At 49.9% G+C, this 27,735-nt stretch overlaps 1 protein-coding gene across 1 annotated transcript in view; it reads right to left on the reverse strand.

Moving 5' to 3' along the window:
- Positions 1-27,735, reverse strand: part of BRD4 (bromodomain containing 4) — an 84,641-nt gene that overhangs the window by 22,870 nt on the left and 34,036 nt on the right. The window contains exons 2-7 of the mRNA XM_058563576.1: positions 11,660-11,978; positions 7,693-7,830; positions 6,260-6,395; positions 4,443-4,732; positions 3,384-3,746; positions 2,407-2,535 (exon numbers count right to left, since the gene is read on the reverse strand). Of these exons, the coding sequence (XP_058419559.1) occupies positions 2,407-2,535; positions 3,384-3,746; positions 4,443-4,732; positions 6,260-6,395; positions 7,693-7,830; positions 11,660-11,944 (1,341 nt within the window). The 5' untranslated portion in view covers positions 11,945-11,978. The remainder of the gene's footprint in view (positions 1-2,406; positions 2,536-3,383; positions 3,747-4,442; positions 4,733-6,259; positions 6,396-7,692; positions 7,831-11,659; positions 11,979-27,735) is intronic.

Here is a 27,735-nt window from a genome sequence, read left to right on the forward strand (position 1 = left end):
CCCTTGGGCTCGTGAGGAAATCCCGAGCCCAGAGGCTCCTGGTGACAGGATGTGGGTTTTCAAAAGGCCCTGAATTTAGAGGCTGGAAGAGAAAACAAAGTGGATCCTTTTCTTTATCGCTTCCCAGGTAAATCCTAGCCTAATTAAGAGACAGTAGGTCCCAATATCTCTCACAAAGGCAAATAAGGGCTGGGACTTGTTTCTCCCCCTCCTCGCTGGGGACTCCAGCCATCTAAACCATGCTGATCCCAGAGAGCTTACAGAGAAAGAAGAAAAACAAAGCCCAAAATGCCACAAACACTGCCTTCCAGACAAGAAGCCCACACAGGGAGCCCGCCATGTCAACTCTGCCACTGAAGCAGAGACGCCCTCACCCACCTCCTGGCATGTTACTTTCAGTAACATGGCGACCCACCCTGCAGTGGGCAAAGCAGGCTGGGGCAGAGGGAGCCCCGTGCTGAGCAGCCCACCCAGGGACCCCCACCTGAAGCAGACCCTCCTTGAAGGCAAGGACCCCATGCAGTCCAGCCTGGTATCTGAAGTCAGTGTTGAGGAAGAGGCTGCTGTGTGGCAAACATCTCAGTGGCCTTGCTACAGGTAAACTTCATGTTTGGGCATGCTCACACCACTCCCAGAAGGAGAAAAACGCAAAAAAACCTTAAAACAGGCACAGAAGTTAAGAAGCAGAGAGCTAAAATGTATTAAACGATGTTTTCTTCTTCTTAAATAAAGTAGCTCAAAATAGCAATCTTTGGTGCTGGCAGAGAACTTGTTTGCATGAGGGCAAATAAAGGGTATGGGCAGCCATCTGGGCAAACGCTACCCCCCAATCCTCAGAAGAGGGCAGGTGGGAAGGAGGGTCTGTCTAAGGCACAGTTCTGAGGGTACCACGCCACCTGGTGGCCATGTGTGAGAACTGCAGTAGAATTATAAAGCCTGAGTTCCTTCAAGGATGGGCAACGCAAGACAGTTGAAGCGGCACCTGCTTTGCGAAGAAAGCAGACAGGCAGCACCAAATAAAGAGAGAGCCCCACCCCCTAGATAAAAACTCAGAAAAAACAAAACCAAGAAACCAGCAGTAGAAATTGAACGCTTTCAGTCTGAGTGTGCGTTTAAATAACAATAGCCAGGTCCATACTAGTAAGAAGTTTTTTTTCTCCTCCATGAGTTTCAGGACACATCCTTTGACCAAAGGCAGCTCCTGACCTGGACAGGAGCCAAGTGAAAGAACAGGGGAGACCGTGCCTGGGCTCCAGTACGAGGAGGTAGGAGACACTATGGTGGCAAGTCTGGGATAACGTGCAGAGCCAACAGAGCTGGGAGGCAGGTGGGCAGCGGGGCTCAGGCGACCTCTGACTGGCATGGACCCACAGGTCACCAAGGGCTTTCTAAGTCCTCACTTCTACCCTGGAAGGACTTCACAGATGACTAGGAAAGCCAGGTGTGAGGAAGCCTCACTGAGCTGCCACGTGGGGTTCGGACGTGAATGTGCAGACTGGACCTGAGCTCCGGCCAGAGTGCCTGCACCTTGTGACAGCAGGTAGCCGAGCCCACGGCCTGCTTTGACCCCGAAAGCAGAAGCAACCTGGGGCCTTGGGGAGAAGAGAGCTGTGCATTTTTCTAATATGTGTAATTTTAAAGAATATACAAAAAAAAAAAAAGCAGATTGTTAACGGTACTAAATATCGACTTTATTCTCCATAATTTTTAACCCCTGATCTTTCTATCCACAGGGAACCACTGTTTAAATTTGGGTACATATTTTTCCTTTTTTTAATAAAAGTGGAGTTAGTTCACATATTTATGCTGTAATCTGCCCCATCCCTTCCACCCATGTGTGCACTCTACAGCATGCACCACCCAGGATCAACTTGAAGGGGCCACTAATCCCACCCACTAGGGCATTGTGGCCATAGGGAACATCTAAGAAGCAGCCGCTCTGCAGGTGGAAGGCAAAGGCTTTCAAGGCTCTGGTGAAGAAATGCCCATAGTCAAGCAGTTACTTCAGCTCACAACTGTGACAAAGTGTCTACCTGGCAAGAGTGTCCCCCGCCGACTTGAGACAGGTCTGTTTTGGAGAAGAGATTGGGACATGCACAGCACTCTCGCTCTTCCAGCGAAGGGCAACCGAATGCAGGTGGGGGGAGGGGGCTTTCAGTGGAACACCCCAAAATGCCCAAGACAAAAACCAGAACCAACCACCCTGCTTTAACTATAATGAAATAATCCCAATGTAAAATGTACACATAATCCTGACTTGAATCCACTCTTCCAAAGCAACAAGGCATTATACCAAAGCAAGCGACAGAAATAAAATCTGTCAAGGCCCACAGAGGCCTGGCCCGCCCAGGGCCCCCGCCTGCTCTGCCTCAGGACACCGCGCCTGGAGCTTCCCAAGAGCCTCACCTGGAGCTTGCGGGCCATGGCCACCACCTCATGGTCAGGAGGGTTGTACTTGTAGCAGTTGGAGAACATCAATCGGACATCGGCACCAAATTCCTGAGCATCGCGGTACTCACGGGCCTCCAGTTTAGACTGGAAAGATAAGACAGGTCCTAGTTAGCCATGTCTGTCCCTGCTCCAAAGGGGAAGCAGTGGCAGTGAGGGCTGCCTGCAGGAGCAAACTGGCTTCTCAGTGGCTCTGGGTTTAACCCAGACGCCAGTGGAGTGAGGTCATCAACCTAGTTCACAGCATAAGGTGCAGGAGACACTCAACAGCAAGTAGCAACTGCCCTGCTAGCATCCAAACCCACCCACTGGGGTCACTGTGACTGGCTAGGGAGCAAGTGGACAGAGAATCCACAGAGGCAGAGCTTAAGCCAGAACCATAAAGAGAGGGGTAGGCCCACTTCTGACATGGCATACACTTGTCTTGGTGACACAGGACAGGATGCTGGTCAAGAGGAACACAGCACTGTCCCCTGCTCTGCCTGTCACGTGTTTCAACGGTCTTACTCCACTCCCAGAGGAGAAAAATCCAAAAAAGTTTAAACAAAACCAAAAAGGCCTCAAAGTACTACAGTGAAAATGCTAGCACTTGCCATGTGACTTCTACCAAGAGGAGATTTCAAGGCCCTCTCCATGACACAGAGGCCAGCGAAGTCACCAACCCCCAAACTCTCCTGGAGCACCTGCTGTGTGCAAGGTACCTGTGGGCCCTGCTCTCTCTGACCAAATTCGGCACATTGTCTCAGAGGACGTCCCCACAATTCCCAGCAGGGGGCAATGGGCTTCTCTGGGCTGCTGTGAGAAGTCTAGACAGTTATGAGGGCCCAATGCCTGGGAGACCCAGGCCTAGGCCCTCCTCTGGGACAGGCCTTGGAGGCTCTGCCCTTTCCTGTCCTGGGGAGACCCTCCCTAGCGCCAGGGGGTTATCTGTTCACCTTGATTGTGCTCATGTCCATGGGGTGCTTGATGATGTCGCAGTAGTCATGTAGGCCCAGCGCCTCCACGTCCACGGGCTTATAGAAGGGCCAGGCGTAGGCTGCATGTTTCTTGGCGAACATCTCCTTGAGGATGCCACTGCAGCACTTGAGCTGCTCTGAGACCTTGCTGCTCTTGTCCGGTGCTGGGTGCTGCTGCGAGTCAGGCACATCCTTCTTCGGGGGCTTCACAGGCCGGCTGCTTTCCCGCCGGGGGCCCAGCTTGGTGGTCTTAGGCTCCGGGGGCAACGAGGGCGGCTCGTGAATGGGGTCGATGGTGGTGGGGGTGGTGGTGTCCGCTTTCCTCTTAACCCCCTTCTTTGTCTGCGGAGAGCACGGACACAGGTGCGACAGGCAGGGTCAGAGGCAGCAGCCAGCACAGCGGTCTCACCCTCAGGGGCACTCCTGAAGCCAGATCCTTTTTAGGGTCCCAACACTGATCGGCAATGGGGCCCCAAAAGTAATCCCACAGGTGAAAGACAGAGGATGTTGAGACCCTGTCCCACCACTATGGTCTGCAGCTGGGACAGGACCCTGCCAGTGGCAGGAGAAAGCACAGAGCTGTGTGTGGGATCTGCTCCCCAGAAGCCAAAAACACCTCCTGAAGCAGTTTCCTACTTAAAGCCAGGGAACTCTCCTCCCAGAACCAAGCCTTGCCACTCGGGCCACCCACAGAGGGCACCGTCAGACTATTTGGACAGCATCTGCAAATATGCAGTCAAAAATAGAAACAGGTAGGGGGCAGCAACCCCTGGGAAGTGACTCAATTATGGGATCTGTGGGTCGGTAGGGCAGCAGCTTCTGGGCTGTGGTGAGTTAAACAAGAGCACAGTCCCCCCAGAAACACCCACAAGTGCCCCAGGAGCCAGGACAGGCTCTGCATAAAGCACTGGCAAGGATGAGTGATTGTCTCCTGCAAGCCTCACTGCTATGGAGCAAAGACAAAGAGGGGAGGCTAGCTGAGGAGGTAGGAGCCCACTAGAGGCCAAGCTGGGCCACACACACGCATGGGACACTCACCTTCACAGGCTGTGGGGTGGCCGCGATGATGGGTGGGTGGCTCTGCACAGGCTGGGGGGCTGGTGCGGGTGGGGGTGGTGGCTGGGGAGGCACCAGAGGGGGCGTCTGCAGTGGCTGGGGAGGCACCACTGTCATGACAGGGGTCTGGACGATGAGGTCTGGGGTGACCACGGGGAATGGGTGAGGTGTGGCCTGCACAGGCGGAGGGTTCTGCTGAGGGGTCTGGGTCTGCGGAGGAGTCGATGCTTGCGTCGTGTTTGGTACTGTAGAGACGCCAGGTTTCGCCGTCCCTACCAATCATAAAAGGGACAGTTAGATGCCACATGTGACACATGCTGGCTTTGTGGGGACATTGCTACACATAATGAGGACACATCTGCATGGCACAAGCATGGCACACATGCATGGCACACAGTGTCGCTGTAGCTATTTGCCTAAGAGACAGAACAGTGCGAAAACCCTGGACCTTGGCCAAATCTGTCCACCTGCCCCGGGGACTCCAAGAGCAGTGCCTCACTGCATTCCACACTTCCTGGGGTGTCCTGGCAGCAAGTCCTAACACAGGCACAAAGACCCCTTTATGAGCATGGAGACCTGAGCTGAAGGAGCAGAAGCACACGCTGACAGTGAGCACCAGGACTGTGGATGGAGAGCAGAAAAACGTTCCTTGGCGCTTTTGGGAAGAGCTGTCTTCATTCCCAGAAGCACTGCCTTCTGACTAAGCGTTTCTGGCAGGGGACCAGCCTCAGAAGCCCTGGCCAAAGTTTCTGGAAGCTGGCAAGCCCCCACCTCGCTGAAGCATGGGGGGAGGCTGGATGACTGCTGCCCTTCGTGACTAGCTCAGGCTGCCTCCCTGCAGCTGGGCGGATGAGTCCAGACACACAACTGCCCCATGTGTAGACCAAAGGCCCTGGTCCCAGGGAGTGAGGTCGGGGCTCCTTGGTTGTAAGGATAGATACTGGAGGCCTCTCGGCAGGTTCTGCGGTTAAGGGGTGACCCTCCAGACCACCTCAGCACTGCAGGCAATCTAACCAAACCCCTTTGCTCCTGTGAAGCCACCGCTTCTGAGCAGGGTGGGAAGCCAGGTGAAAGCCTGCTCCTTAGAGAAGCAAACAACTCACAGCATGGCCACCTTGCAACCATGGCTGTTCTGCAGCACAGAGCTGCAGATGGCAAGATGCAGAAGGCAGCTGTTAGAGCTTTTCCTAGACAGAAACATTTCATGAGTGGGCTATTCCCTACCAGCTAGCCTTCGGAATCCTGTGTCAGGCTGGGAGGCAGGGGGTGGGTGCTGAGTTAGAAAAGACAGGTGGACTTCAGAAGACTGGGCATCAAAAAGCAGGCATGGCTCAGACACAAGCACATTAAGATAATTCAAATAAACCTCGAGGCACCAGGATAGGAATATTAGTTATTAAGACTGTCTTTGGTCAGGTTAATTTCTTTTCTCTAAAACGGAAAAGCAAAGACTATCTATGGCACCGGCTGGGTGAAAAACTCAAATTTAACTTAAAAATGCTTTGAAAAAGTTATACCTCCTTTTTAATCAAAGCCCTTCAAAAAAAAGCAGGGCCCAATTAGTTCTACTTTGGGGGAGGGTCACAGAGTCATGTGACCCTCTGGGGCAGGTCCAACACGGAACCTGGTTCCACCATATCCAAACAGTAACACGGCAGCCAGTGTACAGTGTAGCCGTCTTCCCATCACTCTTAGTCCTACACTGAACTTGGAGAAGAGGCAAAGATTGGGGAGAAATAAAGCCTACTTTCTATTTCAGTGTCAGGCAAACAGTGCTGGCGGCACCAGAGGGACCCTACCTGCTTCTTTCCTCCCACGTCCTCTTCCTTTTGCCTGGACTATCATGATCTCAGTCTCTTCTGTGGGCAGTTCGTTGATTTTTTGCAAGAAGAGCTTCTCCAGAGCTTCTGCCATTAAGACTATGTCATCTCCAGGCTGGAAGAGGAAACACATGGGATGAGGCTGGGAAAGCCCTCCCCACCTTTCCAGACAGAGCAAGAGCTCCCTACCCTGTGCCACCCACTCCCTGCCCTCAAGTGTGAAGCATCGTATTCAGGGTCCTTCCTCCATCTGAACCCCAAAGGGCCACAACACAGTTACACTACCAGGCATCACAGAAGCTCATGTGCCTGCAGATCTGCTGAGCGAGCAACTCCCTCTCTAGTCTTTTAAGCTCTGGCCTGTCTGAGAAACCACCCTAATGCCTTAAGCATCTAACAAGCTCTGCCAATCACAGACAGAGGCCCTCCTTTGACACAATTCAACTTCACCAGAAATACTTCAATTACACAGGATTTCTTGCCACAGCTATATCAGCAAGGCTCCGACAGTGTTCCCCAGCATACCCCCAAGGCAGCTCACGGGGGCTCGGGGAAATGCCCATCTTGCACTGCCTTATGGTCCCCACTCTTTCGCCTCATCTATAACGTTGTTTCCACTTAGCTCTTAACTGAGAACCTCATTTGTGCAACATTTTCCTTAAACCTAGCGGTTTAAGGAAAGAGCTGAGACTTTAAAAAACACAGTAAACTTCAAGAAACTCACCTCCCCTTCCTTTCTGGGCAATTTTACCCACTACACCAGCAGGGGTCAAAAGCTGAGTTCTGTATGGTGTTTCCCTCCAGGGCTATTCTATTTGAAAAGGGTGATTTTAATCACATCTGTGGTCTGAACTGTAAACAAACGATCCAGCTTAATGGCATAGCTGAGCTGAAAGGTTTGGCTACCAGGTTAAGAAGCGATGTTCAGATCAGGGGACACTTGAATCTATGGCCACAAGCTGTCAATGGTCAGGTCCACAGTTTCAGATGCATCAGGCCCCAACGCACCCTCTCTCACATCAAGGCTTCCGTTTAAGCACACCTTTGCACAACTACATTTTAGTAGGCTCCTTCCTGACAATTCACAACACCCAGACTTTTTCATGAGTCGTCACTGTCCTTCTCACGTCTTCTCTATTAGGCCTGCTCAAGAACCAAAATCCCCAGGGCATCAGGAGCACATGCTTTCAAGCTAACAAGGATGGCTTGAAAGTAAAATCCGGCCAGCACCCGCCTCTCCAAGAAAGAAGCACGCCCAGTCACAGGGAAAACCACAGGTCCTATTACCTCTGTCTCCTCCTTCTCCTCCTGTCAGACTCCAATCCCACTCACACCCAGCACCCCAGCCCAAGGGCCCCAGACATTCCTGCCTTCTCCTCCCCACCCCCCAGGCACCCGCCCCCACATCTCACCTTGTTGTAGATGTAACAATTTGTAAACATAGTGTTGAAATCCTGGATACATTCCTGAGCATTCCAGTAATAGTTGTTTTCCAAGCGCTTCTTTATTGTTCCCATATCCATAGGCGTTTTAATGATCTTATAGTAATCCTGGAGAGCAGAGAGAGCAAAAGGCCAGTGTCACCTCCAGGGCCATGAGGTACTCATAGGTGGGCCTGCGGGTCTCACTCCAGGTCACCCCACAGGCACACAGATGAGAGCCATAGCACAGACCGAAGCTCTTTCATTGCGTCAGTGAGCTACCTCAAGGGGAAAAGTGGATATGATCCACCCCAAGATAAAGTGGATCAGGGAAGGATTCCTAAATGCTGTTGGCAATTTGCAGGGAAAATGTACAAATTTTACAAACCGCCCTGTCTGGGAACAGGTTGTCTTAATTATTGAGATCTATGTTTTTTTCCTACTTTTTGATATTATAATGTCCTTTCGTTTTTAATAAATAATGGGGGAAGCATACAGCCTTTAAAAAAAGCAGTTCTTATCTATCTGGTTCTTGTTTATCTGGGTAAAACAACCCAGGTCAGGTTCTACTTTCTCCCTACCGTTTGAAATCTTACAGGACCATAAAATGCAAAATCTGATGGAACCAGCCTTGGAGCCCACCCAGAACAACTGGATCCCTTGCTGCCTGTCACAATGAAGAACCACAGGCAGAAGTCTCCACCTTCAGTTAAGTTCATCGGACTTCCATTTCTTTTACCCGCACACAGTCTATCACTAAGGACCCAACATCATCTGGATACAGTTGAGTAACTACCCAGGTTAAATGCTAAATAAGGAATCCAAACGGCCTTCATAATCCTTAATAAAAGAATCCAGCAGACTCACACCCCAAACCTCCAGATCTTACTCTGCAAGTGCCAAACAGAAGGAGCCAGAGGGCAGGTGTAGATGTCCCAAAGTTCTTCAAATCAAACTCGACTCTCATCACAGTTTTTCTCTAAATCTAAACCTATTCTAAAACCAAATGTTTTATTTTTAAAAACCACCACAGGAGGAACTGGGGGACAGATCAGGCAGCGCCTGGGTTTCCAAGTGGAAGGACCACAGAGGGTCACGCAGGGGGACCTGCATGCAGCCCATCAGCTCCACCGAGAACTGTATTCTCTGAGGTTGCTGTAATTAGGCTTGGGTAGTATCAGAACCAAGTCCAAGTGGGAACCCGACAGCAGAGGGGCAGGCCTATCCCTTAGCAAGTGCCGACATCCTGCCTGGGAACAGTGGTGGACAGTACTGGAAAGATAAGCATAGGGTGTGAGGTTTTGAGCTGCCCTGACACCCGTGAGAAAGGAACAAAAGCCAATGACTTACACGTAAGGGCAGGCACAGATCATGGCCCTGCCTGACAAGGGCTGCAGGTGCACACTTGGGCACCCTGGCCAGGAGGCGGCAAGGGGAGACTGAACCAGACTTTCTACATTATACTATGCTCTGACCACCTTTCCCAAGAGAACTAAGTCCAAACATACCTGCCCCAGTGGAAATTTAGATTTTATTTTATGGCCAAAGGTCTCTTAGAATGCTGTCAGGTGCTTGAATTAGCCATGGTGTGTCAAGTGGCTCAAGGGCAAACAAGACAGTGGTTGAGGATGGAGAAGTGAGATGAAGACAAAAAAGGGGGGAGGGGGGCGGGGGCGGTGATAAGGGAGCAGTGGGTTTAGGGGAATGACATTCCAACTGTACACGTGTACTGAACAAAAGAGGCAGGCATTCTAGTGAAAAGTCCAGCAGGGACCAGAGGCCAAAACGCAGGGAAAGATCTGGAAGGCGTCAGAAAACAGAAAAAGAAGGAACCCTTTCTTGGGTGGCCCTATTAACATGTCCTGGAGAAAGAAGATTACTGGAAAACTGGGCTTTAGCATGACATTGCTCCCAGCCGACCAGCCCCACCCCGCCCCTCTGGGTCAGCTCCTCACTCTCCCACCTCTCTGAAGATCCATCAGTCCCACCATTCATAGGTCTCTTCTTCCTATGTTAGAGCTGCTGAGGGTAATGTCAACAGTCACAGGGACGGAGGATTCACACTGTGGCCCATGGGGAGTCTGGTCTCTACTTCACAGAGAACGACCTCAAACTCCCAAACCCCTTGGCTTGACAGACCCCACACCTGTGTCTGTCCTGCAGGCTGGGATGCTGCCTTCTCAGGATCTCGGGTCCCCCAGCCCCCCTTTCTCCTCTGTCTTCACCACCTCAGCCCTCTGCGTTTTCCTGTAACCAACCCCTCCTCCATTGTGGTCCTGCCGCGCCTTCCCTTCAGAGCCAAATTTCTTGAAATGGTGGCTTGACATCCTCACCTTCTCATTCACATCGTCGCGAATCTGGTTTCTACTTCTGCGTCACATCTTCCTAAGGTCACCAATGCCCTCCTAAAGGCCAACAGGAGGGTCAGGTCGGAATCCTCATCTCTTTGACCTCCCTGTAGTCTCTGATGTGGAAACTTGGGGGACTGCTCTCCGCTGGTAACTCGCCTGGCTCTCTTCTGCAGGCCTCCCACCTCCCTCTGATGCCACTCCCCACCCGCCACCCGGCTCCTTCTCTCCCCATTCTTTGCATTTGCTCTGGGAAGGTCACCCTCACTGTGGACCCTACACGGCCCAGCTCAGCCCAGCCAGAGACCAGTGTAGCAAGCTCTCCCAACAGCCTCCCTCCGGTTCCAGGCTGGCTGCCTCTACTCCTTGCTGTGGTCAGTAGCAAGTGCAGCCTCTGAAGCCCAGATCTGGAGAGAACCTTCTTTGGCCTCCACCCCCTTTCCTGAGCCAGTTCATGACCTAGACCTGTAGTGCCCCCTCTTGACTCTCTCTTCCCCTGAGTGCATATGATGCATATTCAGCGACAGATGGCATTGGACAGCTGTCACAGACACGGTGGCTTTTAAACCAGGAGGGTCACACTGGTGCGTACATCCTTCTTGAAACTGGACGCTGGGCAGAGGCTGAAGTTCCCACACCTGTGCAGTTCTAACATTTGCAGACCCACGCCTGGGTCAACAGTAACAATCATCTAATCCCAATTCCCTTGCCTGGGGTGAGGGGAACCTGGCAAACAGCAAAGGGCAATTTAAAGGCAATTAGTCCTTGATGCTAAGAAGCAATTCTTAGGAAAGAAGAAATTAAAGCCTATATCCCGTTTGCTCCCCAAGGTTCAGTCAGAGATACAAGCTGAGTTTCCAGAACCATTTGCTAGGGATGTGGGCAACCCAAAAACTCTCTAGGGAGAGAAAAGAGGAACGGGGGTACAAAAGAATAGGAGCAAGTGCAGTGTGGCCACAAGAGGGTGGGCAGGCATGAGGGTGTGCACAGAGGCAGCTGGGGGCAAAGCTGTACCCCAGGGAGACACGGCCTGTGCAGCTGCAGCGACATCCCCTCTCTGCAGTTGGGCCACCTCCTCATACTTGTTCCCTGGGAGATATTCTACCTTTTCCTGCCCTGTGCTCTGGGTGAGGATGATGATGCTAGCTAGATCCAGGCGAGGTGCTGCAACAAGCCAGTGTCCCTTTCACACAGTTGGACCAACCATGTCTACTTCTCCTGGGCCAGGTGACCACACCTGAGAAGCAGGGGCCCAGACCACCAAGTGCTCCCACTTCGGCTCCCCATGGAATCAGGAGGAAAGCTGCAAGCACTCCCTCACCCCCATTTCAACCCCTCTACGCAATTTTCCCTGAGATCCTAACATCTAAGGAACCAGTTACTCTTTAAGTCAGTTAGCACATCCTCTCTCCTTCTGTATTTCCATGTATTGGGACTGCTGAAACCACTCACCCAAGGGCCCCGTGGGCACTGGAGTTCAGAGCTAGGCCCCACGCTTTCATGACGACTCCAAAGGCATCTCCACCCTCCCTGTGCGTCCACCCTCACCAGGAGCAATGCAGAAGGAGACCTGGAGGACAGCAGCCCTGGGTCCTGCCCAAGCTACTCACAGGGAGGTTTAGCTTGACGGCGTCCACAGGCTGCTGGAAAGGCCACGCAAATTGGTGTTTCCATAGTGTCTTGAGCACCACTTTGAGCAGATATTGCAGTTGGTTGGTCTGCCTCTTGGGCTTGTTAGGGTTGGAGGTCTCCGGGGGCGGGGGGTTGGTGCTGGCTGCGTTGGCTTGCTGGGGTTGGGCCTGGGCCTGTGTTGTAGACATTTGGGTAGTTTCTAGTCCATCCCCCATTACTGGCAGATTTCTCAATCTCGTCCCAGGGCCGCTCTCTGCAGACATGCTACTGATTCCATCACAATCCTTACCAGGCACTCTACAAGGGAAAAGAAAAGCCACCATCAGAGACCAGGCAGCAGAGGGGTGCCGTTCGTAATGACACAAGGCTATGGCCTCCAAGGGCTGAGGTCCTCTGGTGGAGACTGGTCAAGCTGGGTGGGGAGCCACAGCATGCACTGACTAAAAGGGCTCCAGTGTCTGCTCTCCTCAAAGACTTATCATCCAGCAGGAAAGGGACAGCAGGTACCAACGGCAAGGGACATGGAGACGAGAACGGACCAGGAGCCGGCAGGGGCCACAGGCGCTATGGAGTTCACGGGGCAGGGGTACAGTACAATAAGCAACAAACCAGGTCTTCACAACATCTGAGAACTTTTAGGGGCCGCTGCCTGTGTGGGAGAGAGGATGATTTGCAAGCCGCCAAATATGTCATTTACATTAAAATTCCTATTTGCATTTGTGGCTCACGAACCATCAAGCCAAGTCAGTAATTCCACTTGGTCAGAGAGGCCGGGCAGTGGGGCCAGGTCGGGCCACCCACCCTCGAATGGCCCACACAGTCCACTGCTGAGTGCTCAGGGCAAAGCCTCATGCTCAGCAAGAACATTTTCTTGGTAACTTAAATAATGCATGTTTGCTGATTAAAGAAATCCCATAAGATAACTGCTGATAACCTAAAAATAAATCCATACTTGATCTACCGTTTTATTAACCAGCTTTTCAAAGCTTATTTATAAGCAAAGAGAAGCACCTCTTGTGACCTGCACAGGAGGGCATGAGACCCCTACCCAGTGCCTGTGTGAACACCCCGCCCTGCGCACTCCCCTCACTTGAACGACCCCTGCTTCGGGCCACACCAACAACACAAACCCTGCCACAAGCATCTCCCCCAAGGGCGACTTTGTGCACTTGTCCAGTTATTCTAATGGGACAACTACGGGTCAAGGGGTATACATTTTTACTGCCAAACTGCCCTCCAGAAACACACTAACTCTCCCCTTACTGGCAGTGCCACCCAAGAGTTCCCACACTCTGTCTATTAAGAAGAAACATCTATTCAAACATTTACTATTTGCATTCTTTGTATGTACTGTGTTTCCGACACTTTTCTATTGGCAAGAAAAAGGAACGATCAGTTTAAACCCAGTCCCCGGAGTTAAGAAAGGCCGTAAGCTAGGAGCTGCCTGCATCTAATGAGCATCTCCAGTAACGAACCTAGGAGTTCAGTGCAGGTAAGAAAATCTCTCTGGCTGCATAAGTCAGTCAAGGGCTTAGGAAAAGAGGGCAGATTTTAGGACCATAGGACTCTGGCAGGCAGAGGAAACAAGAAAAGACAGGGTGAGCTGGCTCTGTCCTGGCTTCCGTTCTGGAGCACACTTAGCTGATCAATAAACAGCTTTATGCCTAGTATATGCTGGGTACTCTAGTGGCTGATAATTATCTTATAACTCAGTCCAAGTGTAATTTAAACCAAGGTTCCCACAAAGGTTTTTCTAATTGCAGTTCTGGCAAATTATCAAATTTTAAAAGCACGAGGGAGAGCCTGCTACGTAAAGTGACTTGGTAGTGAGTCTGCCGTTGGGGGGACTGTGGAGAGCTGGATCTCCCAGCTTGAGGCAGGCAGGTTGACCACCCAGCACAGGTTCTGGCCAGATGCCCCCAACACTGGGGTCCTGGCTGGAGGGTGAACGTGAGGGCTGACAAAACCGACATGACCAGGGAGACAGCTTTCCCTCCAGGGTGCTCTAGCGGACTGCAGGCACAGTGATCAAATGGCAGAGAACACACGGAGAGAGCACTGCTCCAAGGAAGAGGCTGCTGCAGGGAGGGGACCCATGTGGGAGCAGCCCAAGGCCACCACGTGCAAAACCCTGAATCTTACATTCAGTCTGAGAACTGAATCCCACGTTAACCTTAAGAGGAATCTCTGTTCCTTACCCTTTTTCATCAAATGAGTAAGAGATTTAAGAGTGCTTTTTGCCTATTCAGAGACAGCAGGCCAATCACCTAAAAAAACCCTTAATAATTCATTAATCCTTTAGCTCACAGGAGAGGACAACACTGTGGAGAGAAACACTCATGTCACCTGCATGGAGACAGTCAAGGCGCTGGAGGGAGGGCGTGTCACAGCAGTGCAAGTCAGGTGTCTACAGGTGGTCTTGCCTCCAACGCTAAACATAAGTATTTAATGAGGTTCAACTGCATCCAAGACGCCAGGAGAGGATTTACATCTAAGCCTGCGCCCTCCCAGAGTACTCCTAAAACTCGAGAAGGAGAGGGACAGCTCCTGTGGCAACCTCTAAGACGGGTGTGCTCTACCTGGGGTACATGGGACCGGGAGGAACACTTACAAGAAAGGGGATTAGGGAGAGCTTTGCAGGTACGAAGCTGTTTCCTGGTATCTCGTGTACAAGTGATGCTAGACATGAGGAAGGGACACTCAGAGCTGAAACCAGACGGGCACATGGCATGAGAACATGATGGGGACTGGAGGTGGAGACGGCTGGGCAGCAGCCTGTGGAGAGCATCCCCCAAGCCAGAGAGAGCAGTGTTCAGAACCACGGAGTGACATTTCCCTAAAGCAACTTCATTTGACAGTGGGCATGGTGAAACATCAAAATAGCACAACAAGCTTGCAGAACATCATGGACTACAACAGTTTCCAAAGGCAGACATGACTGGACAGGCCTGCTTTAGGCTCTGGGGATACAAGGCCCTGTCTCTCTCCCATCAGGGGTTCTTCTGGTACTAGCTTGGCCAGAACCAACAGTCTTGTGGTCCTGGAAAGAAGTGCCTGTGGCATGAACCAAGGCAGGGCAGCAGGGACGCAGGTGCTACGGTGAGAGGGAGGTGCATGAGTGCACCCTGATGGGAGTTTGGCAAAGATGGAGTAGGCCCTGGAGCCCAGGGTCTTGAGTCAACGCACCCAAATGAAAGCAGGAAGGAGGCCACATACAGATCCAGGGAGGGGGAGCTCCCAAAGGATGGGGTGAGGTGCAGAACTGTCAGAAAGAGCTTGCTCAGAGGAGAGGAGAGAACAGAGGGAAGAGAGACAAGAGGCTAGGCTGAATCCCAGGACACTGAGTGTGACATGGAGGGAAGGGAGGAATCTGGCTGAGAGCATGTCACTGCTGACTCAAGGTGCCAGGAGGGAGGGCAGCATTAAGTGAGGATAAAGAATGATATGCAGTTTGGTTTCCACTATTAGATTTCTCCTAGAAAGCAGCTCGGGAACTACACAGCCAAGCGTGTGCCAGGTGAGCTACAGGCAGGCAAGGGGCAGGGGCGGCACCACCATGGAGAAGATGTTCTGGCCCCAGAGCCGTGGAGCCCTGTCAGCCACAGGCCCCCAGGCATGTCCACCAAGAGGAAGCAATCCCATAAATTTTCCATTAGGTAATGACATTCTGGAAATCTCCAAACAATGTCCCTGAGGCAAGATGAAGTCAAGGTAACTGACTTCTGCAGCTGCTGGACTGGGCTGGGCCTTTTCTCCTTCTAAATGGACTCTCAGCGAAGCCAAGAAATAGAGGGCTCTGGACGTAACCAGTTTTCTTCACCTTCAAGCCAGACCACAAGGGCTGTGGAGACAAGGAAGCTACATTTTCCGTTCATAAAATGAAGGGGGCTTTTTCTACAGAAAACCTGACCCTTAAACTTGGCCTCATCTCTGTGCATTAAACCACCACCTCCACTACAAAAGCCAAAACACCCTTCCTAGCCAGGCTGCTCATGTCTGACACACAGTAACATTTAAAACCTTGAAACAACTCTGAGATTGCTTCTGGCCTCATCCTCACTTAACAGATAAGGAAACTGAGGCACAGAGAAGTAACTTACCTAGAAAGTGAAAAGATCAGGCCTAACCAGCCAGGATGGCCCAGAATTTGACACGATTCCTGGGAAGTTTTGGTTGGCCTTTGAACCAAGGAAGTCTCCACTTGTGAGCTGAACATGTACCCCCAGGAGGGTTCAACACAAAAGGTTGGGATGGGCCAGCCCATCTTAACCAACATGAAAAACTAAGCACAAGACCCACACCATACAACTGTAACAACTGACGTCAACCCCATAAGGAAAGAAACTGCTAGAGATCAGTTCAAATGCAAAGGCATGAGAAGAGCTGGACAGATGAGATGGGACCTGGAAGCCACAAGACCTCCATGTTTTTTTTAGGAGGCTCTGAGGATGACCAATGATAGGTAACATCCACGGCCCGGATGTGAGGGATCACCATGAGATGCCCGGGAATCCTGTTCAGCACCCACTCAGGGGCCTGGGCAGCACCAGCACCTCAAAAGGCCACACCCAGACAACCTGCATCTTGCTGCTCAGCCCTCCCAGGACTGCAGGCAAGTAAAATCCCTAGGAAACTTCAAGAAGCCGCTCATTTGTACTGGAGCAAAGAACACAAAAGGAAACCAACAAGAATCTCTAGTCTGCTGTGGGCCAAGGAAGAGAGGCAATGGTGAGCAGCTCTACATGAGAGCCAGGATGACTTTTCTAAGGCACAGATCTGACTAGGTCAGCCTCCTTGGGTAAATTCCTCCCAGAGTGGTCACCCCCACCCCACACCGCCCCAGCCTCCAGCATCAAAGCTCCAAACAACACAGTGGCCACAACGCACCCCTTTCTTGTCACCTTCAGGCCTGTCATTAGCTGCACCTGGTGCTTCCCTGATCTCTGTCTAGTGACTTCAATGGTCAGCCCTGCATGCACACCTGGGAGCCAGAGGGCAGGACCATCTTTACTTCCCTTTTGTCCTCCCACTACACAGCAGGTGCTCAGCGAATGACTCAAGTACAGAAGGCACCCTATAGTGACCACACAGATTGTCACCCTGGGGCTTCCAGCTTCATCTCAAAGCTCTGGAAAAGGAAAGCAGCTCACATTCTCACAGAAAATGTGGTGACTGGCAGACTCTCACTTGCTCAGCCAATGCGTCCCATCTGAGCTACATGCCATGCCTGGGGACTGTGCAGTCAACATGACATTCTTGGAGTGATTAAGCAATACTTGGTTGATACTGTGAAGGAGAAGGGCAGGGCTGCTCTGGCTATGAACAGGGCAGCATCCCTGAAGAAGAGACTGAGAGGGAGAGGGCAAGTGTGCACTCCTGTGGTGGGTAAGGCAGAGAGGGACAAGGCTCGTGATGAACAGGAGAAGGCATGACCAATGCAGCAACAGCACAAGAACAGGTCTCAAGGCAGGAAAGATACCAGTGCATGTTGAGAGCTAAAAGGAGGGCAGGTGGGATGGCACAGAGCAGGGGCCATGTTACCACACTGGGCTTTTGTCCTTCACAAGTCCCTGACTGCAAGGTGGGGAACATGGGCGGGGGGCGCCAGGGGGCAGGGCGGTGAGGTTGGATGGGGCGCTGGGGTTGGATTCCACAGACATTTGGAGGGTAGGGAGAGTAGCAGAATCCCACTCCAGCCTGGGGTTTCATCCTCAACTATACTTGCACACGTGTGGCACACAGTTTACCGATGCAAAAGATGGGGAACCCAAGAGGGGATGCTCGGGGACAGGGTAAATCACTGAGGGTGTGTGCCAGCGCTGTTCTCTGCGAGCTCTTAGTCCTACAGGCAATGAATGGCTCTTAGCCCCATGGCTCAATGGAGACAGAGGCTGAAAACTCAAACTCGTAAATCTACCTGCAAACAACAATGAGGAATTTATTGCTTGGTTTCTCGTGACAGGGTAGACATTGTCTTCAACCAAAGTTTTACATCTAAAAGATCCAAAAATGCTGCTCCCTCTGTTTTCACACTGACTTGTGGTCAAGAGGTGGGAGCCACCATTTACTGTGTTGAGTTAGTTGAAGGTCAAGGAATAGGAAGAGATTTCACCTATTGTTTCCAACCCAAAGAAGGCTACAGGACCCAACCGGGTATCCTATTTCTGGGTCTACTCCCAACAGATATCCTACAACATATTCTCAGTTTAGAGGAATAAGAAAAAAAAGATGAAGAGAAATTAAGATGACTAGTGCCCTGGTTCCCAAACTGAGCATCGAGGTACCCCACGGTGTCATGGTAACTCTGAAGGGTACTATGGGAACTAGCAACACAAGGCAATTGATAATTTCAATGTTAGATTGCGGTGAATCAAGAAAGTTTGGGAATCTCTGGGTTAATGAAAATAAAAATGTAAATTCTGGGGCAGGCTCCATGGCATAGTGGTTAAGTTTGGCACGCCCAGCTTCACCAGCCCAGGTTCACAGGTTCAGATCCTGGGTACAGACCTACACCATTCGTCAGCCATGCTGTGGCAGCTACCCACATACAAAATAGATGAAGACTGGCACAGATGTTAGCTCAGGGCAAATCTTCCTCAGCAAAAAAAAAAGTAAATTCTTTTCCTAAGTTTATAAAACTCTGATTAAGCATTCTTGCCTTCAAGAATATTGTCTGCTATCATCCTAACTCATCCAAGTGACCTGAGAAAATTTTAAGGACAGACAAGATGGCTTCTAGCAGACAACACAACTGTAATGTTTTTCAAATTTCAACAGAGAGAAAGTATTTTGTTTCCTGGAGATTAGAAGGCGAGATAGAGACAGACATGAAGTAGGTTTGGTTCTGGGACTTTCAGGGCAAGCAAGAGAGGAAAATAGAAAGGCCATAGGCAACTGCCCAGAAATTGACTGCTGGAGATTCAGTTCCAGTTCTGTCCACCGCAAGAGGCTAAGTAAGCCTAGTGGGCTGTGACCAGCTACATTTTGTACTTGTAGTTCCACCTGAAGTCCTGGTCTCCTAGACGGCCCACAAAGCCCAGTGACTCTGCCTCAACTCTATCCTGCCCATTCATTCACTCAGATCCTCAAGTGACACAGCATGTAGGCAGCAAGATGCCAAGGAAGTCAGGAGCAGTGCAGGTTAACTGGAAGACTTTATGAATTCTGCAAAATATGGTGACCACACCTACTAGCGCTTTATGCAAAGCATCATCACACGCACCTGCGCTAGGCCTAGGAAAGCTCACCACAGTCGGTACCCGCCGATTCCCAGCCCAGTGCTCTTTACTAAGCCCTTAACCTGTATCCACTTAGTTAATCCTCATAGCAATTCTACAAGGCAGGTGGCAGCATCACTGTCTTCATCTTCATCCCATGGCAACACGGAAGCAGAGTGGGTAGTGGCCTGGTCAGTCAGAGGTCCCCTGGTGCTGCCTCTCTCCTCACCAAGCGTTGGGGGGGAGGCCCACTCGACCAGCACTGCTGGGCCTGGCGGGTCCGTGGTTTGGCCGAGGGAACCCCACTTCCACATCTCGGCATGTATTAGCCAGTGGGCCTACCCTCTCTGCAGAAGCAGCTAAACAGCATGTGGCACTCGAGCTGGGTCTTAAGTCAGATTTCCAGAAATATTTCCAAAGAATCTCACCCCCTTAAACAAATCAGAGCGAAGATAACTCTCACAGCACCTAGCCATCTGTTTGCAATGTGACTCGGCCCATGCCGTTGGTGAAATCTGAAGCACGCTTCCCTGCTGATGCCATGGGGAGCAGGCCGAGAGGAGCACAGACTAAGTTGTTATTTAAGCTTCCCAAGCAGTAAGGGGCCTGAGCGGCCACGGCTTGAACTTGTTTCATGCCAAGCAAAATGCTGGCCGATGCCAGCTGACCCCAGCACCTCATGAACTTACAAGTTCATGGTTGCACACATCCTTCAGACAAAGGAAGTCACCTCCCTACTATCCCAAGGCTCTCCTATAAAGAATCATTTGGGGGAAGTGGGAGATTCCACTCAGGGATAAAGAGAAGGGATGGGGGGGTCCCGACTTTGGTAAAAACCTGGTAATTTCTCACTACTAGTCAACATGCAGCGATCTTATCCTGTCCTAGGAACATCTTTCTTAAAATGTTGGTTACCTGATTACAGAATGCTAATGTTAGAAGGTCTGTTCCCTCCCGGTCCCAAAGCAGAAGCTACTTTCCATTCATGGTGATGGCCCTTGTTTCACTGTGTGATTTGTGTCAATGGGGAAGTACAAACAGGATTACTTTTCCATCTGACAGGCCCAGGCAGCTGGTGAGAACAGCGCTTGTGTCATCAGCCAGACTGAACTGTCTGGAGCCTGGCCAGTGCCTGAGCGCCAAGGCAGCTCTTGAAGCCTTAATCCTCCTTCTTATAGCTTGTCCACGCCCTGACTCCTGCCCCTACAACTTGCCAAGTGGGGCTCGATCACCTTAGATTCGGCCCTGCAGCTTGCCTTGAACCAGGCAACCCAAGGCAGAGATGAGCCAGCCTTCCAGCTAGGGGAGTGTAGGCATACTCAAGTCTGTCTTCCAATGGAGAAGACCAGGCCTACAAAGACCCTGCAGCCAGGAGGACCAGGAGCTGGGCCGAGGCAGGCCACAACTCACTAATCAGAATGCCAGTCTCTTTGCTTTAGAAACCAATCGGCAGGCCCATTAAATTAGGGATGCTGAGAATTCTGCACTATCTTTTCCCTGGGAATCCTGCCAGCAGCTGGAGGGATGAGCAGCTCAGGTACAGTAAAAGGTTCCATTGGTACATACAATGTATATAACATCATGGTGCTGATGATTAAATCTGGGCGGATGGATTTGTGAATTTAAAATGTTCCTGTAATGGGTACGCAGTAAAAACCACGATAAAACTTTGATGTGGACAAGACCAAAACTGCTGGGCTGAAACATATTCCAGCAGGGGCAGGCTAATTTTTCCTATAAAGGGCCAGAGAGTAAATATACTCAGTTGTGCGAGACAGTCCTTCCAATACTCCATTCTGCTGTTGCTGTACTGTGAAATCCTCAGATAAATGAGTGTGGCTGTCCGCCAATAAAACTCAGATTCGCCTGCGGGCTGTAGTTTGCAACCCGTTCCATGTGCCAAGGCGAAGGAGATGTATGTGACAAAATGTTATGTTAGAAAAGCAGAATGCAAAATTAGAGATGAAATTAAGTAAACATGTGCAAGTGGGAGGGTACACGGAACCATAAAATGAAGTGGGATATGGCAGCGGGTCTGTGGATGACTATACCTATTTACACTGGAAAACCAACCAAGCAACTAACACATATGTAAAAACAGCCTGGCTCTTGGCAATCTGCCCCCTTTCATAAGTTGCCACTGACTTCTGGCGGTGTGGTTGGTCTGTCTTGTCTGCCTCTCTACCTGGTGAGCTGGCCTCCAGGCACTGATTCTCAAAGCAGCCTCGACCTGGCCAAGTCTCCAAATTAGAAGCTGGAAGATTATGACAGAAACACATGATGCTATTAATTCAAACTCTGCATTTCCACTGACCCAGGTGTTGGGTTGTGCCCTTCATAGGTCATGTACAAGAGATACTTTCTTCTGGTTGCCTCTTTTAAAGCTATTACTCCCAACTCCTTTACCTGTCTTCGCTTTTACATCTTTTATTTTTAGTTATTTGTTTTTCCAAAAGCTGGTGTGGTGTACGTGGCACTGAGATTAACCCACATTATAATATGAAATTCAATGTAACAGGCAGAAAAATCCTGCTTTGAGAAGTGGACTCCAATACGGCCACAAAGAGCCAAGCAGATCACAAAGCCGAGGCAGCAGTGAAGCATGGCACTTCCTCCGCTTGAATCAGCAGGAAGGAAGCACAGGCAACGCTGTAGAACAGAAGAATCTGCAAGGCCACAAAAGTGGGAGATGACATTCACTTCTCAGAGGACAGAGAAACTACCAAAAGGAGGAAAATGTCTAAGAGCGAGAAACTACGATTAGTCAAACTAGGCTGACAATACTATCTTGGACAGCCCCAGTGCAGACCAGCAAGCCTCTGAGGATGATGTCACACTAGTCCTCTGGAACCATCCCATTTTCAACAAAAGGATAAAATCTAAGTTCATTCATGATCCTCATGAACAAAATTTAAAACTATAAAAAAGACATCTATGGGGCCGGCCCCATGGCATAGTGGTTAAGTGCGCCCGCTCCGCTGCTGGTGGCCCAGGTTTGGATCCCAGGCACGCACCAACGCACTGCTTGTCAAGCCATGCTGTGGTGGCGTCTCATATAAAAAGTGGAGGAAGATGGGCATGGATGTTAGCCCAGGGCCAGTCTTCCTCAGCAAAAAGAGGAGGATTGGCATGGATGTTAGCACAGGGCTGACTTTCCTCTCACACACACACACACAAAAAGGCAACTATGGTGTCTCCAGCACACCAAACACCAGAGAAACACGTTAGTGTCGACCTCCAAGCAAGGGTCAAAGTCAAGCTGTTTGGAAATTTGGGAGGCCAAGAAGAGGGAGGTGAGTGAAGCACATATGATGAACAACCTGCACAGCCAATGGCTAGCACCACAGAGAGGAGAGGCAGTCCAGTGCCTGTGCCTGAAATGTTCTAGAATGCGCCAGCTCAGCCCACAGTTGGGCCTGTTACTCACTAAGTAGAAACAACATTCAACTCTTGAACAGGCCCATGACTGGGAAAGGCGACATTCCAATCAACTCTCCTACAATTTCACCCTCTGCGAAGCAGCCTCCACGAGTATGCTGGGCTACAGGGGCAGCGGTGGGGGGCGGGGGATATCCCCACAAGAGCACGTCCTGCCTCTAAACTCCTCTTCAAAACAGCAGAGTGGTGGCTGAAAGCAGACTCAAGGCGTCCCTGGGACACGCCTACACTCTCTGGGGACAATAGGGGCTCAGGGAACAGGGCTAGCACAAGAGCTTCCAGAGACGCCATAAGCCTGACATTCGAGCAACACTTTAGCCGTGACCATAGAGAACCTCACTGAGAGGGAAGGCCAAACCAGGCCTTCAACGGCAAAGAGGAGACACAGAGACATGGAGACACTCCAAGGAGCCAGGAACAGATGCATCCACGAACAAGGACACACACTGACTCAGGGTTTAGAGATGTAGGAGCCTGGTTACCTTGATGAAGAGGTGATGCTTATGGGGTGACCTTTTCTTCAATGATATTACTCTTCGACCTTCACTGTGAAGCTGAATTTTAAAAGATTTACAAAGAAGAAGGTTACACCTGTCAGTAGAAGGCACCCTCAAGAAGTGGCTCCAGGAAACATGACAGCTCCCCTCATCTTGCCTCACCTTTCATAAGGTACAGAACCCAAATAATCCGGATGAGGGGAAGGAAAGCATCACTTTTCCCAAAGGGAATACAGAAAGTAACACGAAGTTAAATGTCAGTTAATGTCCCAGTTTCCAAAGCAGGGACTAGAAGACTCACCCAAGGCCCAAAGACAACCAGCCAGTGAGAGCGGACAGTGTCTTAAACCAGAGACACATTCCACAGGTACAGTAAAGGCCAGTCCTCTGACAGTCAAGCAGCCCCAGGTAATAGGCCAAGGGGCCCTGACTTCCTGTCAGGCGCCTCGCCTCCCAGGTAAAAGAAAGCCACTTAGACATCCATCTCCATGCACTGCGGGGAGGCCTCAGCCCTCAGCCAACATTCAATGTCTACTTCTGTCCTGACAATCTAACTGTGTCAGTGTGACATGGATGCCTGGATTTAAATAACTGATCTCCTCTCAATCTCAGTAATTTTCACAGCGCAAAGAAGCCAAGTGGGGACAAAAATCACACTATTTCAGATGAAAATAGCTAAAAAGCAAAAAATTTGATAGGGATCTGTTGCTTTGAGAGAACTAATGTTCTGGCTTGCCACTGATTCCACCTCACTTCCACTGAAGGAAATGACCCATAGAAGTCAAGCGCTCCAACTCTGACACTTACAGGAGAGTGGATGCAGGTACTGGAGAGAATAGAGCAAATGACACCAACTGTGCCTGATCTCTTCACAGGGCTCACGGCCACCCCCCCTCCTCCTGTCTCCAGCCCACTCTCCCTTGGGCAGCATGAGCCTTGCTGGCAGGCAGTGACCACTGGCAGAGCCAGCCCTGGGTGCTGCGCCCCAGGGGAGCCGCAGCTACACCCACGCCAGCATCTCAGTTTCAGATTCTGTCATACAGCCCAAGTTTACTCCCTGGCAGACATGGTCAGCTTGTCCTCAGCATCCACTTAGGAGTAGAAGTCGCTCACTGATGAGGAGCTTTCAGCCTGTCAGAAACCAAAACACCTGTCCCAGTGCACAGACCATCACACTCCCACTGAAACTGCAGCAATCCCTGGAACTCCTCGCTGCCTTTGTATTAAAACTGTGAAAATATTTAAGGATGTGGAACTAACATTCATCATATATGAAGCTTCAAACCAGGGTCCAGTGTACAGAATGACTGAATAAATAAAAATGAGCACATATGCACATCCCTGAGTGAAAATGGCACCCGCACTGCTTCAGTAACTGGTTTGTGAACTGTGCGTGGGAAAAGCTGGAGACACACATGCTGGGCAGCCTGAGGCCCAAGGCCCTTCCCCAGCTCTCCACATTGCTCTCTGGGATTTTGTGAGTTCTCCCAGACTCCATTCTGGGCATGTCTCACCAGGGAGGGGGCAGAGCTGAGCTAAGTTGGTGCATCCACTATCCTCCCTGGGGTCACAATGCCCTCCCACCAACGATTCCCACACCTCTGTGCTGTCTGAGGACCTGGGGCAATGAGCTAGACACAAGAGGAATAGACAGGTCTTCTCCTATGTATTCAGTAATACAGATCAGTCCTCATGTTACTCCCACCCCTCATCAAGCCTTGCCCAGGTGAGAGATGTGACAGAGACCCTTCCCTCCACCAGCCTAACACTCAATGGAGGAGCAGAGGCATGCCCAGGGCTCAGGTGCTCACAGGCCTAAAACCTCATAATGACAGAAGATGAGAAAGAGACTCCCACTGAGAATTCACCAAAAAACAATAGGGCCCAAAGTCTTCAGTAGCCCAGAAAAGGAAATAAGAGGAGGACCTAGTGGAGGGCGGCAGTGAGAGCTGCTGCAGAAAGATAGTGATACTTCATATCCGCACCACATCTCCACATGTCTGCTCAAAATATAATGTGGCCACTCAAGCACTCTGAAATTTTCCAGTAGCCACATTAATGCAAAAAAGGTGAACTAACAGTATATTTCACTGAATATATAACAGTATATTTCATTGAACCCAATATAGACAAAATATCATTTCAACATGTAATCACCATGAAAAACTGAGACGTTTTACATTTCTTTTCACAGTAAATGTCTGAAATCCAAGTGTGTACTCCACACTTATAGCACATATCAATTTAGGACCTAAGTTTTCATCCAAAATATTTGATCTTTATTTAGATTCTATAAAATTTACAGTTGAAAAAGTAGATTCACACACCCAAGGTGTTCCAACATACTTGAGTTCTTCAATAACTAAAGTTAGCATCGGGCCGGCCCCGTGGCTTGGCGGTTGAGTGCGCGCGTTCCGCTGCTGGCGGCCCGGGTTCGGATCCCGGGCGCGCACCGACGCACCGCTTCTCCGGCTATGCTGGGGCCGCGTCCCACATGCAGCAACTAGAGGGATGTGCAGCTATGACATACAACTATCTACTGGGGCTTTGGGGGGAAAAAAATAAATAAAATCTTAAAAAAAAAAAAAAAAGTTAGCATCAATTTTATAATTTAAATTAATTATAATTCAATAAAATCTAAAAATTCAGTTCCTCAGTCACACTAGCCACATTTTGATGCTCAAGAGCCCCAAGAGGCTAATGCTGACGTTATTGTAAAGATCTAGAAGTTTCTCCTCTAGAAGCTTGCAAGCCAGAGCAAGCACTTCAAGAACTCAGCTCCAGGGCTGCAGGGACCTGCTATACATTCAGGGTTGGTTTGATCCTAGTCAGTCCACAACCACCACCACCTTCATTACCCAGAGACCCACCTGTGCTTTAAATCAACTTGCTTTATATAAACAAATAAATTTATTTAAAAGAAAGAATTAACATTATCACATGTGATGTGTGAACCCGTTTGAATGGGAGAGACAGACATTTTGGGAGACAACATGGGAAACCTTAATATGGAATGCAATTATTGTTGATTTTCCCATATGTAACAATGTTTAGTGTGGTTTTATAGGACAGTGCCCTTGTTTTTTAAAAGAAACAGAACAAAAACCTTAATAATCTTTTTTATTATGGTAAAATATATATAAAATTTACCATTTTAACCATTTTTAAATGTACGGTAAAGTGGCATTAAGTATATCCCCATTGTTATGCAACCATCACCACTGTCCATTTCCAGAACCTTTTCCATCTTCCCCAAGTGAAACTCTGTCTGCGTTAAACACAAACTCCTCCTCCCAGTCACTGGCACCCACCTTTCTACTTTCTGTCTCTATGAATCCGACTCTTCTAGAGACCTCATATAAACGGAATCATACAGTATTTGTCCCTTTTGTGACTGGCTTCTTTCACTTAGCATAATGTCCTCAAGGTTCATCCATGTTGTAGCATGTGTCAGAATTTCCTTCCTTTTCAAGGCTGAATAATATTCCACCGTATGGATGTACCTACCACACTGTGTTTATCCATGGACACCTGGGTTGCTTCCACCTTTTTCGCCACTGTGATCAATGATGCTATGAGCATGGATGTACAAATATCTGTTACAGTCCCTGCTTTCAAAAGGATGCTCTTATTCTTAAAAAGATGTTTGCTGAAGTACATGAGGTAAAACACCACATCTGCAACGTACTTTCAAAGGATTTAGAAAAAGAAACCTGTGCACTGATAAAACAAATGTGGCAAAACGTTAACTGGTGCATCTACTTTTTGTAGATTTGAAAATCTTCAAAATTGAAAGAAAAAAGTCATTAACTTAAAAGCCAGCATCAGCTGCTATGAAGAGAAAGCCAGTGTAAAAATAAGTACAATGAAAACGATGACACTGGTGTGGGTGCTTGGCCCGAGATTCTGAGCTGCACTCGATTTACACAAAGGGAGATGAGCACCCAGTGAGACTTTCTCCTCAAAGTGAGCAGGATTACAGGAAACTGAAAGGGTAAGTGTGCCCTCCTCCCATTGGGAATGCTAGTCCCTGGACTAGCTAAAGTCACCTTACTTAAGGGTTAGGCATCCCACAATTTGGGAACATTATGGACAGGATGGAGAGCAAGTTTAGCATGCAGGCTATTGCAGGAACAAAACAAGACCAAAAATGGGGCAGAAGATGGGGTCAGACTCAAAGATAATATAAAGGGCCGAATCCCAATTGCTGAGGCTGAGGGGGAGCCCAGGATTAATCTCAACTGCTGAACCATCACAAGACAAACTCTGTCTCTGCTAAAAAGCTGGTTACCAGGGAACAGGAGCACAGCAGAGTAGCAGCTGAGTATCAGGGCTCGGTGAGACCACTCAGGCAATCTGTGTCCAGAGTGGAGACTGCCCAGAAGAATGTCAACTGAAGTCCCTGCCAGGGAGGTAGGCAGAGACGTAGGAATCAGCAGCCTCCTGGAGGGTGACATCACAGGTCAGGTTAGAGGCGGCAGGTGTGGGCCACATAGTCTCAGGCACCACGACAGCTTCTGCATTTTCAATCAGGCTACTGGCAACTTAATCAGAGGACTGGGGGAAACATAAGTTTGTCCCCTAAGAGTTGAATAATTGATGTGAAAGAGGAGAAAGTGGAATTCATCCCAGAAAATGCTAAATGTGAGGTACACAAGGCTTTGTGTGTGTGTGTGTGTGTGTGTGTGTGTGTGAGTGTGTGAGGAAGATCAGCCCTGAGCTAACATCCATGCCAACCCTCCTCTTTTTGCTGAGGAAGACCAGCCCTGAGCTAATATCTATTACCAATCCTCCTTCCTTTTTTTTTTTCCCCTTTTTCTCCACAAAGCCCCAGTAGATAGTTGTATGTCACAGTTGCACATCCTGCTAGCTGCTGTATGTGGGACGCCGCCTCAGCATGGC

The sequence above is a fragment of the Diceros bicornis genome, chromosome 20, assembly GCF_020826845.1.
Source record: "Diceros bicornis minor isolate mBicDic1 chromosome 20, mDicBic1.mat.cur, whole genome shotgun sequence".
NCBI lineage: Eukaryota > Metazoa > Chordata > Mammalia > Perissodactyla > Rhinocerotidae > Diceros > Diceros bicornis.